This window comes from Talpa europaea (genome assembly GCF_964194135.1).
Source record: "Talpa europaea genome assembly, chromosome: 8".
Classification (NCBI taxonomy): domain Eukaryota; kingdom Metazoa; phylum Chordata; class Mammalia; order Eulipotyphla; family Talpidae; genus Talpa; species Talpa europaea.
In genome coordinates, this window is record NC_140075.1 from 90,444,552 (window position 1) to 90,460,254 (window position 15,703).

Here is a 15,703-nt window from a genome sequence, read left to right on the forward strand (position 1 = left end):
TTCTCAGTTCATTTCACATAGTAGACACTTAGTATACATTTGTTGATTAAAGGAAATTTATATTTATGCCAAACATGAAGCTGAAACTATTGTTCATAAATCATCTTCAGCTTTACCCTATAGGTAATGCCACCATATTATTTTCCTACCATAAAAGAAAATATGGCAGTCTTCTTAGAAATACCTTGGTCATTTATGTATATCTATATTCTAGGACCATCCTTAGGTCATGCCTCATATATTAGTGCCAAGAGTTATTCTGTGCCAAACTTATGATATGTGAGTGAACACAAAAATTGTGAGGCTCTTGTTTATGTCCTTCAGGTTACATTTCTTTGTCACCAGTACTTTGTGCAAAGGGATAGCTGAAGGTTCCAAATATTTGAATTATCTTTTATCATAGACTTTATAATGTCTTTACGTCAAGAAATCTTAAAATGTTCCTTATGAAAAAGCAGAAATTTTTTGAGAGATAAAGGCATTCCATAGTCCCCCTCCCCTCTCCCCTGTGAAGTACTCATTTAAGAATTGCTAATCTCTCTTTTTTGACAGTGGTATTATTCAGCACGACTTGATTTTCTCCCTTCAACAAACAGAATGTATCCTCAAACCAGTTGAATCTTCAGATATGAAAATGACTCAGATATTCACCAAAGTTGGATCAGAAGATACAAGTAGCCTCTTTGATAAACTTAAGAAGGAACCTGATGCTTTAACTTTACTGGCCCCAGCTGCTGGAGACACAATCATATCTTTAGATTTTGGCAGTAATGGTGAATATTTATTTTGTTAATTGCCTAAACTATGTCTATTGCTATCAGCTTACTGTAAGCTGAACTTTTTATACCATATTTTGTTGGAAATCATTTGATGTTGTTGCCTTATATATTTTGTTTTTCATCATCATCTTAAAAATAATTGCTTAAATATTTTCACCCCTATAATTTCTCAACATTTCTACTTTTGTCACATTGTTAGAAATTTTGCTTCAAAATACCCTTAAGGTATTTCTTCTTTCCACTTTAATTTTTCTCAGCTCTGCTATTTGTATGTCCTGTCATATTTTCTCCATAGTTTCAGTTAAATTGTAATAAAGGAGAAATAAACAGCCACACTATGATACCAAACATTGAAAATAAAAACTAGTTTTTAACTAGGCTAAATTTTAAGAATAAATGATCTGAAAAGGCTGGATTTTCAGGGTTTTGTGCTGTATAAAGTAATAGGAACTGTTAGTAGTGGGCTGAAACAATAACTCAGATTTAATGGTTCTATCATATCTGTACTTTTTCCACATTAAGAAAAATTTGGTGCCGTTTTTGTTGTTTGCATGAAGTAAACAAACCTTTTGTAAAGGGGGATATAAAGATCTAGATAATCTTTTAATTGGCTTTTTTCCCACCTATAGACACAGAAACTGATGACCAACAACTTGAGGAAGTACCATTGTATAATGATGTAATGCTTCCCTCATCCAATGAAAAATTACAGAATATAAATTTGGCAATGTCTCCCTTACCTGCTTCTGAATCTCCAAAGCCACTTCGAAGTAGTGCTGACCCTGCACTCAATCAGGAAGTCGCGTTGAAATTAGAACCAAATCCAGAGTCGCTGGAACTTTCTTTTACCATGCCTCAGATTCAGGATCAGCCAGCCAGTCCTTCTGATGGAAGCACTAGACAAAGTTCACCTGAGGTAGGTATCAAGATATAATTAAAAAAACTGATAACTTCTAGAGTTTAATATTCAGAAATGTATTTGTAAATTTGACTCAAACTTTAATTTGAACCACATGTCATGATTTAAAATTGTTTAAAAAGTTTTTTATGAGCCTAACTTAGACCACAGCGCATGTTTTATGCTCAAAGGCTAGAATATGGAAAGGAACTGGCTTAACATAAAGCAAAAAGTAAAACTTGTTGTTCCTTTATGTATCAGTTGTTTCCCTCAGTAAACAATACTATATGTGCCTAAAATAGCTCTCACCATTTGAATTGTATAATTGTTCAGTGGCAAAAAGCCAGACAAGTTTTACATGGGAAGGGGCCTTTTTAATTCTTTGCCCCTTTTAGTTCAGTTTCTATCACTGTTTTGAAATTGTAGGAAAATGTAACATGAAATTACAAGTTTAATACAGAGTAATATCTTCTTAAAATTCTAGTTCTATCTTGCTATCAGTTGTCTTGCAAACAAAGTCTATAAAAAGCTAGGCTGGACCAAGATGAAAAGTACCATCATGCAGGTCTCTTAAAAATCTAGAATGATGCGGGGCAGACCTCGCTTGCCTCGCCCGCTGGTCCCCTCACCAGTGTCTTCGGTCCATCTACCTGTTCTCCCTGCTCTGTCTCTGGTGAATTCTCTCACCCTCCGGCACCTCTGACTGTATCCCAGTTCTTGTATAAATAAATAAATCTTAAAAAAAAAATCTAGAATGATTAAATTGTATACCTTCCTGACACAAAATGTTTGATGCATTTTGTTTTTGTTTTTTTAATATTTATTTATTTTTATTTTATACAAGCATTGGGTACAGTCAGGGAGGGTGAGAGAATTCACCAGAGTCAGAGCGGAGAGTAGAGCAGGCAGACTGACGAAGTACACTGCTGAGGGGAGCAGTGGGCGGCAGGAGGTCTGCGCGCCATGTGGGACCCTCCTCCGGTGGCTGGGAGCAGCTGGGGATCGAACCGGCACTGCAGAGGCTGTGGGCAGCTTTGCAACCCAGCGCTCAACCGCTGCGCCACCGGGGAGACCTGCATTTTGTTTTTTAAACTAAGAAAAGTAAATCTAGCAAAAAGATTAACATGAGAGCAGAAGTTTATGCTTAGAATACCTAACTATAGTAATTTTTATTAGAATTTTTTACTTTTTTTAACATTTATTTATTTACGCATATAAGAACTGGGTGTAGGCCAGAGGTGTCGGGGGTGAGAGGATTAACCAGACAGTTGGGAGCAGAACAGGCAGAAATACTGAAATACACTATTGAGGAGAGCAGCAGGCGAGACAGGAGAGGTCCGCTGCACCATGTGGGTTGGCTCCCTGTTGGGGATGAAACTCATGTGGCAGTGGCTGCAAGATAGCTTGATAGCGCTGAGATTTTAACCCCTGTGTCACCAGGGAGACCCCTTTTATTAGGATTCTTGTTCAGAACTCCTAAAATAGTAATACATTCAGTAAGGTGAATGCAAGTAAACGAACTGCAGTCTTTACCTTTACCCTCCAGAACAGCTGTGAGACTTTTTTGGTAGATCAGGAGTGTGTCCTGTCAGTACAAAGGTATATTCCATTATATATGTGGTCTATTTAGTAGACCAATGAAGTACCATGTGAGAGTTGAATTATTTGGTAAGTTTTATTCTTTAGAATAAGCAGATGAGGACATCTTTTAATTTTACAAATGATGTTATATATAGTCAGAAATATATACACTGACAAAATTATTTACAGGTGTAAGCTCAAAATAACTATCTAGAACAAATGGACTTTGTTATGTATTCCCTAAGATCTGGCTTGATAATTCTAACAACTAGTAAAACATATGGAAGCTTTTTTAGGTAAAAGTAAACACATTTCATTCCTTTCATAGCCTACCAGTCCCAATGAATATTCTTTTGATGTGGATAGTGATATGGTTAATGAATTCAAGTTGGAATTAGTAGAGAAACTTTTTGCTGAAGACACAGAAGCAAAGAATCCATTTTCCACTCAGGTATATGAACTTGTTTATTATATTTTGTATTTAATTGTTAGACAAAGTGAATAGGTTTTACTTGTTTTTCTTTTATAAAGTATGGCCACTATAAAAACTCATATATTTGTTGTTTTAAAGGATACTGATTTAGACTTGGAGATGTTAGCACCCTATATCCCAATGGATGATGATTTCCAGTTGCGTTCCTTCGATCAGTTGTCACCATTGGAAAGCAGTTCTACAAGTCCTCAGAATTCAAGCACAATTCCAGTATTCCAGCCTTCCCAAATCCAAGAGCCTACTATTACCATTACCACTGCCACCGCTGATGAATTAAAAACATTGACAAAAGATGGTATGGAAGACATTAAAATATTGATTGCATCTCCATCGGCTACCCGCGTTTCTAAAGAAACTACTAATGCCACATCACCATATAGTGAAACTCGAAGTCGATCCACCTCACCAGACAGAGCAGGAAAAGGAGTCATAGAACAGACAGAAAAATCTCATCCAAGAAGCCCTAATGTGTTATCTGTCACTTTGAGTCAAAGGTATTTATGTGTAACACTTCAAGTTATAGTTTTTATTGTTGAAAAATGTGTCTGATGAGAAATTATAGCAGACTTTCTGATATAAATATAATTTATGAAATGAAATTGACATAAATTCTGAACTTAAAGCAGGCACTCCAGAAATTATTTGTAGATTAGCTTGTATATTTTTTCCAAAATAATCATTACCACTATCTAATAATCATTACCACTATCTAATCATTACCCTCTGTAGGAGGCAGAGGGCCTTTATAATGCTTTGAAAAATAAAATACCACCAGTAAGTTCGTTTTTGTATAAAAATCACCCCAGTTTGCAGTTGTTTAAATCAGACTAGTTAACGCACTTTTTACATCTCTTGGAGATCTCTTCCCAGTGTAAGGGCTTTCCCAATTTTCCTTACATTGAGCTTCAATCTTCAATCCTTAATATTCAATACATACGTAGACGCTTTCTTTTTAAATTTTATGTGGTTACTTGTGTTACAGTTGCCTTTATTTTTCATTACATTTTTATAGAACATAAGCTATATTCTTAGTTAACTAGGTTAAGAGCTACTATAGGAATCGAAGCACAATTTACAACACTGCTGCTGAATTCATTGGAACAGACATCTGACCACCCAATTTTTAGGTCGTAATCTGTAATGGCACATGGCATTTTAAATCTAAGGCTAAAATTAGAGATAAACACATTTTAGGTGGTCAGTGTAGCTGTGTGTGGAGAAGAGGAGTGATGCCTTCTCTACTGTTGGTGCCTATACTAAGCCCAGATATCCTTATCAACTGGAAACAGCATTGCCATAGTCAAAGTTTATGACTGTTTCTCCTGCCCTGCATTACTACTTTGACCTCGAGTTCTGGGAAAGGCCTTTTTACAGAGCTAAGAAAATAACTTTATGCTTTAGATTAACAAAGATGTGCTTTATATTACTTTTAAATTTACTATGTCACCAACTGACTTTAGACTGAGTTCCTAGGGCAATGACATGTCTTGGACATTTTAACTCAGTATCTAACATGCAGTACTTGCTCAATAAGTGGTAACTAGATGGACAGATGAATTAATATAGTAATATAAATAGCAATAACCTGTAATTTATAGTTTACTATTAGCTATAGAGGACCGTGGGATATAAAGCTTTTTGAACAGCTGTCCCCTTGTATGTGTCAAAACAAAAATCTAATAATCACGGTAGCAATTTCTTTTCATTAGTTCTAAAAATCAATAGCATTCACTAGACACTTTAAAGGATGAACTTAACTTTTTGGAAATTTATGTAGACTTTTTGCCCCCCTACTTCCCTAGGTAATGATTTATAAAATCAAAGTGCGATACTAAACCAGAAGATTTACCTATAGCTTTAAAGCAAAGATAAACCATTAAAAGTTTGCTAATAAGATAGTATTTATATACTAGACTGAGTTATACTTTATAAAGGTAAGATATTTGTGTAAGAATTTAAAACCTATCTATATATTAGAGGTCTATAGAATTTTTAATACAAAACAAAACTAAATGTAAAACAGTTTAAAAGTAATATATGGCATTCTAACTATATTAAATAGAGCATATATCAACTGTGATTATGGTACTTGAAAGATAATGTAGATATAACAAAATTAGTGTACTTGACTCATGAAACAGTTGCTTACTATTTAATATTAATTTTAGATGCAGGATAGATTGAGTTTCATAGCCATGTCAATATTGATGGTAAAATGGGAAGGTCACTGAGAGAGTATCTTCCCTATCTGCAACAGTTAGTAGAACTTTGAACAGGTTACCCAACAGGTTTCAACTGGAGGTTAAAATTAACTAATGAAATGTCTTACAAACTGAAAATGCTATATAAATATCAAATGAATTTTGTATTGCAGTAGTCCCAAGAACATCTGTATGTTACTGCTTTAAGTAGAATGAAAGATCAATATTTATCTGGTTTTGACCTATACAAATGTCAGTTCTATTTTATGAAACTGGGAAATTTTCTGTTTTAAAAATTGACCTTTGGCTTTTAAGGTGATGCAGCTTAGGAAAGTTCTCTTATGTATATTATATTCTGTAATGTTAGAAAACAGGCATTGTTTTAAAATACTAGTTTTAAGAACTAGCTATTTTTTTTTAAATAATAATGACTATATTTTTATTGAACTTTTTTTTTTAGAACTACCGTTGCTGAGGAAGAACTAAATCCAAAGATACTAGCTTTGCAAAATGCTCAGAGAAAACGAAAAATAGAACATGATGGTTCACTTTTTCAAGCAGTAGGAATTGTAAGTTTGAGAGTATGTTTACTTTTCAATCTAGTTAATGTGCTATATTTCTGTATGTATGTATACATTTTATATATGTATACACACAAACACAAACAAAATTCCTTGCTTCCATTCAATTACTAAAGTTAGATTTTCAGGTTACATGTTGGGTTTTTAATTTGTACATACTATTTATTATAAATACATATATTTAATATATAAAAATCTAAATAATACAGAGTAAAAAGTGAAGTTCTTCCCTTAATACACTCCTAGTATTGTCACTAGTCTTATTTCTCTTTTAATTTCCCTTATTAACATAAGTACGTGTTTTGGGGGATAAGTCAGGGCTGTTATAATTCATTCTGATATTTTCAGACCAGATTAATTGGAAAGCATTTATAGATACATTAGTCATGAATGTTAACTAACTTGATCATAAGAGAATGAATTTAACAGAGAGTAGTATTTTACTTAAGAAAACTGTTTACTTATTATTACTACACTTATTTTAATTTTTAATCTAAGAAAATTCACCATAGTCAATTGAAATAACTTTAACTGTTTTTAGGGAACATTATTACAGCAGTCAGACGATCGTGCAACTACTACATCACTCTCTTGGAAACGCGTTAAAGGATGCAAATCTAGTGAACAGAGTGGAGTGGAGCAAAAGACAATTATTTTAATACCCTCCGGTTAGTTTATTCTTTTATTTCCTTGAATACCACAGAGACAGCTGAAATATAGCAAACCTTTTTATTTAGGAGCTTTACTCCAAATGAAAGAGTGATTCTAGCTAAGTTAGGAATCTCTTTCATCTAATAGGTGTAACAGAGGGATAGTGTTTCAAGATAGAACTTATATTTTTAGTAATTATCTTTGCTGTATCTATGACTGTGTGCTACCTATCTTGAATAGAGGCTGAAATTGGTAAATTTTTATGCCTTTTTCCAAATTTTTCACTGAGTCTGCCTTTACTATATCCTATAAACACTTTTGACTTAGCAATAGTAGCACTTAAACTGCATTTATTTATTCACATAGCTGTGGTTTTGCATATAGCTGTAAACCGTTCCAGAGTTTGCCTTATTTTCCCTAATACCTTGCACATAGTGGGTATTTAATATTTATTGCCTAGAAGAATGAATACTTGGCATCTCTTTGTTTTTCAGATTTAGCATGTAGACTGCTGGGGCAATCAATGGATGAGAGTGGATTACCACAGCTGACCAGTTATGATTGTGAAGTTAATGCTCCTGTACAAGGCAGCAGAAACCTACTGCAGGGTGAAGAATTACTCAGAGCTTTGGATCAAGTTAACTGAGCTTTTTCATAATCTCATTCCTTATTTTGGACACTGGTGGCTCATTACCTAAAGCAGTCTATTTATATTTTCTATATCTAATTTTAGAAGCCTGGCTACAATACTGCACAAACTTGGTTAGTTCAACTTTGATCCCCTTTGTACTTAATTTACATTAGTGCTCTTTTTAAGTATGTTCTTTAATGCCAGATCACAGACACCACATTTTCACAGTTCTTTGGTATTTAAACCATCGCAATGCAATAGCTTCATTTTAAAAATGCACCTTTTATTTATTTATTTTGGGCTAGGGAGTTTTTCCATTATTGGATTATTTTTAATAAAATGCCAATATAATTTTTTAAAGAAGGCAGTAACCTTTCATCATGATCAGTTTGAAAAATTTTTACTCAGTTTTTCACATTTTACATAAACAATGATTTGCCAGCAGTACATGGTAGCCACAATTGCACAATATATTTTCTTAAAAAATACCAGCAGTTACTCATGCAATATATTCTGCATTTATAAAACTAGTTTTTAAGAAGAAATTTTTTTTGGCGTATGAAATTGTTAAACCTGGAACATGACATTGTTAATCATATAATAATGATTCTTATATGCTTGTATGGTTTATTATTTAAATGGGTAAAGCCATTTACATTGATATAGAAAGATATATCTGGAAGGTATGTGGCATTTATTTGGATAAAATTCTCAATTCAGAGAAACAATCTGATGTTCTGTAGTCACTTTGCCAGCTCAAAAAAAAAAAAAAAACCCTATTTGTAGTTGTGGAAGTTATGCTAATATTGTGTAATTGATATTAAACCTAAATGTTCTGCCCACCCTGTTGGTATAAAATGTTTTGAGCAGATTCTGAACATGAAAAAAAAAAATCATGCTTTGTTAGCAGAATTGCCTAGTACGTTGATTTGCTCAAAATTTGATTGTTTGGTTTTATGCACTTTGTCGCTATTAACATCCTTATGTTTTCATATAGATTTCAATAATTGAGTAATTTTAGAAGCATTATTTTAGAAATATATAGTTGTCACAGTAAACATCTTGTTTTTCTATGTGCATTGTACAAATTTTTCATTCCTTTTGCTTTTTGTGGTTGGATCTAACACTAAACTGTATTGTTTTGTTATATCAAATAAACATCTTCTGTGGACCAGGTCCCCTTTGATCAGCTTAAAATATTTGCTTCAATACCTTATCTCATAAAATCATTGACAATTTACATATTTTATCTAATTGCCACCACCTAAATATATGTGAATGTGTCCCTAAATGTAATATGTAGTGACAAAAAAACCATGTCCTACTATAAAAAAGTATGCTTTTAGAAAGGAAACTTGTCATTTATAAATTTTTGATCCTTTTTGGTAAAACAAAATCTTAAAATTTAATATGAATGGGATGAATGAAGTAAATCCTGAACATTATAATTATCTTATAAGGACTAGAAATCCCTCTAAAGATTTTAGTTTTTCCCATTCATAGATGAAGAAATTTAAAGACTTTACATAATATACCCTAAAGGCAGTAATATCTTTGTTTTAATAATAATGTATATTTAAAATTTTTATTCATGTTGTCTTTTTGAATTAAATAGCTGTACTTTTAATCAAAAATAATACTTAACTATTTTTTTTTAAATCAGCACATGATGAAAAAAGATGAAAAATATAAAACTCACTATGAATCCATATACTTAGAGATAGCAGCAGATAATTTTTATGGACAATTACATAGATAGTACCAGAGTCTTAGATGTAACAGCCTAAGGTTATGGCAACAAAATTTTCTGAACAAAAGGAGCCAAGCCACAGATCTTAAGTGGTTGTTTTTATCTTAGAATGAAGAGGTTTTTATTATGAGTATACAAAAATTTGCTAACAAATTTTTTTCAGTTCTAGACTCAGTCTAAGATATTGGGGGCACGTGTACAGTGCAAATACTAAGACCAAAATGCTTTTGCATTTAATTACATTTAATTGCATTTAATTAAAGATAGTCCTAGAGGTGGTGTTTTAGAATAATGGTAGTTGCTTGTTATTCCAAAGTCGAAATGTTAAAATTTCTGCTCATTTTGATTAGCAAACTGGCTTTTAGAAAACTTGTTTATAGTTTTCAAATACTAGTAAATCGTCAGATTATGTAATGAGCAGGAGTCTAGGAATATGATCTGTGCGCGAAATGATTTAGAGAGGAAAGCTGCTTTAGTCTGGAGAGCTGGAAGAAAACCAGCACCTACCTCTTGGCCATTCAGAAAACAAAATCCCCTGGAGCTTTGAAGCTGTTCAAAATAGCACCACCAGCTCTTCCCAGTGTTGTGCCCTTTCTTAATGCTTTTTTCCAAGAAATGTAACCCTTATTAGCTTTTCTTCCCTTTGCATGCATATACTTTCCCATTCTTTAGTGCTGCTGAATAATGACCACAGTTATTATTTTCACATATGAAGAAAGTACTGAAACTTAGTGCATTTTGTTCTTTTTTTCTTTAAAGCTTACTATTAACTTTGGAGCTACAAATAATTCCCCTGAGAAGCTACCACTAGGTACAATGACCCTTCGATTAGGAGTTAAGTTAGGAGTTAAGATAAACTTAACATCTATCAAGTACTACTGTATGCTAGTCTTTTGGGCCCAACATTTGCATGTATCTCATAACATTAAAAAAAAAAAATCCCTATGAATTAATTAGTACCTTTATCTCATTTTGTAGATGAGAAAACTTTCTAGAGAGTTGGCCTAAGGTTCAGTGTTGAACTGGCCATTGGTAGCTCCATAATCTTGGTGCTAACTACCCTGCCTTGCTGCCAATTTCACAGGGCTTAACCCCTGTCCCCAGAGTTAACTGTTTAAATGGCAAACAGGAGAAATCATTTGGGGTGGGAACTGAAAGTGGGTGTCCCTTGAAGGAAATGAAATACAAGACATTGAGGGAAGGTTCTAAAAAAGTAATGACAAGGCAAAGGAAATGATTGAAAGTGGTGTTTTGTCATGCTATTTAGGGAGTTTGAACTAGAGAGTATGTCTCTGGTAATGGAGACATTACCTCACATTACCATCACATGTAAATGAGATGGTGTATGAAACAAACATAAAGCAAGAAAGGTGAATCCCAGAGCTGTCTAATTTAATGACATAATAGACATGTTTTTCGTTTAAGTCTGTATAACCTCACAAGTACCATTCTAAATCTTAATTTTCCCATACAGCCTCTTTAAAGTCTCTAAAAATACAGAAAAGATGAACTTAAAGTTGCTCGTTTTGAAGAAACTTAAGCGTTCTATAAGTTAAATTTTTTAACAGCAATGTTAAAAAGTTGCAAATAAGAATTGTTTGTTTTAACAATAGGGTTTTGTTAAAACCTTCGCAAACATTGCTAGCTGGAATCAAAAACGTAAAAACAAATATTTTACTCGGTTTTCAAAGCCTGCAACTAATCATTGTGTTCATATTTCATCCCTTTAAACAGCGCTGAACCTGCTGTCTCAGATCATTTCACAGAGAATTAGTGCAATCTGTAGAATCTGGTAGAAAAGAGTTCCCCTGTAAGATAAGAGCTACACCTTACCATAAATCCTCCTCCTACGGGCGCCTCTGGAGATCTGTTATGTTCACACCTTTCAAAGCTTTGGTCGTAATTTTTACTCTTACCTGTAGTAGAAGGTTTTATCCAAGACGCTGCCCAGACACCCGATCTCCTGGTACTATTTAATTTCCTTTATTTCCTTGTTTGGCTCCCTTCTGGGATGGAGAGGAAAAACAGGTGCCTGAGAGCAGTAGTGGTGAGACCGACAGCGGGGGGGAAAAATACCAGGGATACCAAAGGAACCCGGCACCCCTCTGTGCCTGGTGCTGCTGTTAATACACGGTAAGGATGCGAAACACCGCGGCCTGAAGATGCCTCCCTAAACCCCTCCCGCCGTGCAGCAGACCACGCCCCGGTACGTGCTCTGGCGCAGCACCACTGCCGGCCCGCCCTCCGCCCCTGGGCTCCGAGCTCCACCGCCGCAGGGGGCCGCGCCTGGCTGCCGGGTAGCTGCTCTCGGCTGCCGCCTACGTGTGAGAGCGCATGTGGGAAGCGAGGCCACGCCTGCCTTTGAATGGGCTGGGCGGGTGTATGCCAGGGCTCAGCACTGCCCTTTGTCTTAGTGATGTTCAATTTGGACATCTGGCCTTTCCCCAAACTTTTAGATGGAGTGGGGGAGATACTGGGAGAATGAAACAGCCCCCTGTGAACAGTAGAACTGTTTCCCAAATTCCAAGAATAAGATTTGGAGTGTTGGTGTGCTTTGTAGAATAGAAAAAATATCTCCGATCTCTTAGCTGGTTGGACGTGGTTAACTGTATAAGTTTTTTAAAATTAGTCTTCATCTACTGACCTAGTTAAATATATGTGTAAATATAATAATATATGTATTCCCTTTAAGGCACCCAAAGACTTAGTTTATTTTAATGAATGCGCTTTGATATACTTAATTAAATTGAAACTTGACCTACCCCGAGTGGTTTGGTGTTTTCTTTTTCCTTTGCTTGTTGTGTTTTTAAATTTGTAGTATACCTACACCTTTTGAGGCCAGCTATTGAGAGTTCGTTGGGAGAAGATAATCATTTTAGATAGAAGAGGGGTGAGTTTACGGAATGTGGAAAAGCTTAAAGCCTTAAATTTAATCTCCTGTAATTAGCATGTTATGACTGTACAGTTTGATGTAAAGTACAAAGCTAGGTATTACTTAGAATGAATAACCTCACATCTACATATCCACAGGTGACTACATTTTACACTTTTTAAAAAATTGTTTCCTTTTGAAAAATTCATTGTTTATGGTTTTCGAATAAAATTTATTAAGTGAGGTACGTTTTTTAAAAAAGCTTCTTTTTCTAATAAAACTGATCTGTAGCTCCAATCATTTTCTGTGTCTGCATTTAATTAGAAAGTGTCATTTCAGGAGAAAGCTACAATTCTTTTGGTTCCAGAGGAGTTTAATAAATCATAAACTGATGATTCTCCAGGAAGAAGGGCAGGGGGCTAGAGCAGGGGATGGGGCCTTGCCTGTAATATTTCTCATAAGGGGCAATGCATTTGAAAAGAGTGAGAAACAGCCTGACAAGTAGATTAGGACTCTGATGAGTCTATTTTTTTTAGAAATCTTGGAAATATTAAACATTTATACACACCATGTAGAGATTCTTTCCAAATCCTTCTAGATAATATTTTCTCATTGAAAGGGATTTTTTAAAATGGTTCTACATGTAACTGCTTTGATAAAATCTTTATAGGAGCACTGGACAAACTGAGACAAACATTATAAACTGTTGCTGAACTTCCCAGTCTAGTAGTGGTACAATATTTTTATTTATTTTTAATTTTTGTGTGGTGTGAAGAATATTTAAAGCAAAAACCTAACCAAAGTGAGCTACTAACAGCACAGCACATCAGAAAATCCATCACAGTCTGGGTGGACGGTTTTCCTTTTCTTTGGAAGACTAAATTGCAAATAATTGCCACCCCTGTGAACTTCCAGGTCAAGTCACCTTCATCTTTCTTACCTTACTTTTTCAGTTGTTGTTTACCTTTTATGATATTTTATGCAAGTCTTACCTTCTCAGTTAATCTCTTAGTTCCTTCAGAGCAGTTATCTCTTTGATTGATAGTTGATGGTTCCTAAAATCTCCCACCCTGCTTGCACTAGGACAGTTGACATGATTGAAAGTGGGGGAGAATCTTGTGACATGGTACTAGAGAAGAATTATGTTGGGAGGAATGGAACAGGGAAAACAGGACCTATTTCCAGGTTTTCCTTTGAAGTTCATTCATTCAGTAAGCAATTACTGCAGATTAAGTCCAAGATATTTTGCCATGGAGTGAATGTTTGTGTCCCCACAGAATTCATATGTTGATACATAGCTCCAAATGATAGTATTTGGAGGTGAGCCTTTGGGAGGTGATTAGGTCATTAGGGTGGAGCCCTCATAAAAGATCTAGGTAGATCCACTGCTCCTGCGCTCATGGATATAAGAAGAGAGTCAGCACTCTGCAAATTGAAGAAAGGTCTCAGAATGTTGGTCTCACTATGTTAGCACTCTGATCTTGGCCTTCGAGCCTCCAGAACTGTGAGGAATTAAGGTCTGTTGTTAGGCTGTTGGCTTGAATGGACTAATGGAAATATTAGTGGATAATGGAAATATTCTAGAATATGTCTGCCATCAATAGTGTAGCTAACTTTCCATTATACAAGGTGTGTACATATTCAGCTGTGACTGGGCAAATACAGTTGATAGTTAAATAGAATTTTTATTGATCATTTAAGATGTTCTTAGTCACCATGACCTTTCCTTTTTATGAGTTATCTCTAGCTTGATAATCTATATCGAGACCAGGCAGCTCCCCACACGCACCTCAGATTTGACCTGTCAAAATGAATTAATTTGTCCTTCAAATGGCTCCTCCTTTTGCACCCCCTGCTTGGTGAATGGCACCATCCAAAACTTTATAGGGTACCTGGAACTTGAGACCTCCCTGTTACTGAGTTTACTGCAGGGACCCTAGAGTCAGATCCTTGATTGTTACCTTCCTCTTGTTGCCAATCACCAGTGAGAAATAGACTCTCCATCCTGCTTGACTGCTACTCTGCCTGGTGAATGACTCTATAAAACAATGATTCCTTACCACTTTCATGCCAAGAGTGTACCTCAGGTCAGTTGCCCAATTCTTTGCTCAAATCCTTGATTGGGTTTTTAAATTCCTTTCTTTATATCAATACAAACAGAAAAACTAACAAATTCAGAACTCTAGAGGTTGGTTGTCATTCATGCCCTTCTCTACCACATCCAGGCTGGCACTGTTCTTTCCTTAAATTTTCATGCTGGAAATTTTAGAACATGTTAAAATGTAAAGAGAATAGTATAATGATGACACAATATTTTTGCAGTTTGGGTTCCCAGGGATATAGACTCTGAGTTGGAGATAGCAGGTGATTTATTAGGGAGTGCTTTAAGGAACAATATATGGGAAGGGCAGAAGTGGGCAGAGGGAAAAACTGAGCTGAGATGGAGTCCCAGCAGAGGCCCCTAGTAGTTACATGGTGAGCTCTCAACTTGGGATAAGTCTTGAGAATTAAATTATAGGGAAGGATGGGGTGTTTACACTCCCACACCAATCAGTCATTTTTATGTGGGCTGCCCACAGAAAAAGACATGACCTTTAGTAAGGTTGCAATCTTTCATTCCCGAGATACCTGGATATCTTATCACAGTCCTAACACTAGTTAATTAGATCTCTAAGTGCATGAATTTTGTTTACACTGTGCTAGATTATAGTCTAGGTGAAGAAATGTTGGATTAGTGGTGGGATGATATTTACAACAGTTTCCCAAGAGAGATTGTAGAAGGCTGCCAGGGTTATAAAAGAGCCACATATTAAGTACCATATTATGTGGGTGGAACCTGTAAGAACGAATCCAGTCCATTTCCTAGGAAACTCTTCTGTAATCCTCTTTTCATGTGGGGATGAGTGGAGGGGAAAGTTCTTCCCTAGCCATCAAAGTTGGCTTATGTCACTCTGGGATCACTTTAAAAGAGAATGACAATAAGGATAGACCAATTACATAAACTAGCGAAAAATGAAGACCAAAATCCTTTCTGGGCTCTGGGACACTTGATAAATCAATATCTTCAAAGAACTTAAGTGCAGCTCAATCCTGTAGAAAAGAACGGCCGGCACACGCAGGCGCAGTCCGCACCGCGCGCTGGGGGCAGAAGGAGGAGCGAAAGAGGCCGGAAGCGCGTCGCGGTCTCCGTGCGTCACGCCGGGGGCGGGGCGCCGGGGCCGCCTTTCCCCCGCGTCCCGCGGCTGGGCCGCTCGCGGCGGGTGGGC

General features: G+C 35.7%; 1 protein-coding gene across 2 annotated transcripts in view; it reads left to right on the forward strand.

Annotated features, from left to right (window-relative positions):
• Positions 1-7,898, forward strand: part of HIF1A (hypoxia inducible factor 1 subunit alpha) — a gene marked incomplete at its 5' end in the record, with an annotated part of 43,777 nt that extends 35,879 nt beyond the window's left edge. Inside the window, 7 exons of one of the 2 annotated variants that reach the window (XM_084241034.1) lie at positions 553-773; positions 1,409-1,695; positions 3,587-3,709; positions 3,830-4,245; positions 6,413-6,533; positions 7,075-7,201; positions 7,679-7,898. In XM_084241034.1, coding sequence (XP_084097160.1) covers positions 553-773; positions 1,409-1,695; positions 3,587-3,709; positions 3,830-4,245; positions 6,413-6,533; positions 7,075-7,201; positions 7,679-7,830 — 1,447 coding nt within the window. In that variant the 3' untranslated portion in view covers positions 7,831-7,898. The remainder of the gene's footprint in view (positions 1-552; positions 774-1,408; positions 1,696-3,586; positions 3,710-3,829; positions 4,246-6,412; positions 6,534-7,074; positions 7,202-7,678) is intronic. The other variant, XM_084241035.1, reaches the window with a different exon arrangement.
• Between the last annotated feature and the right edge of the window lie 7,805 nt (positions 7,899-15,703).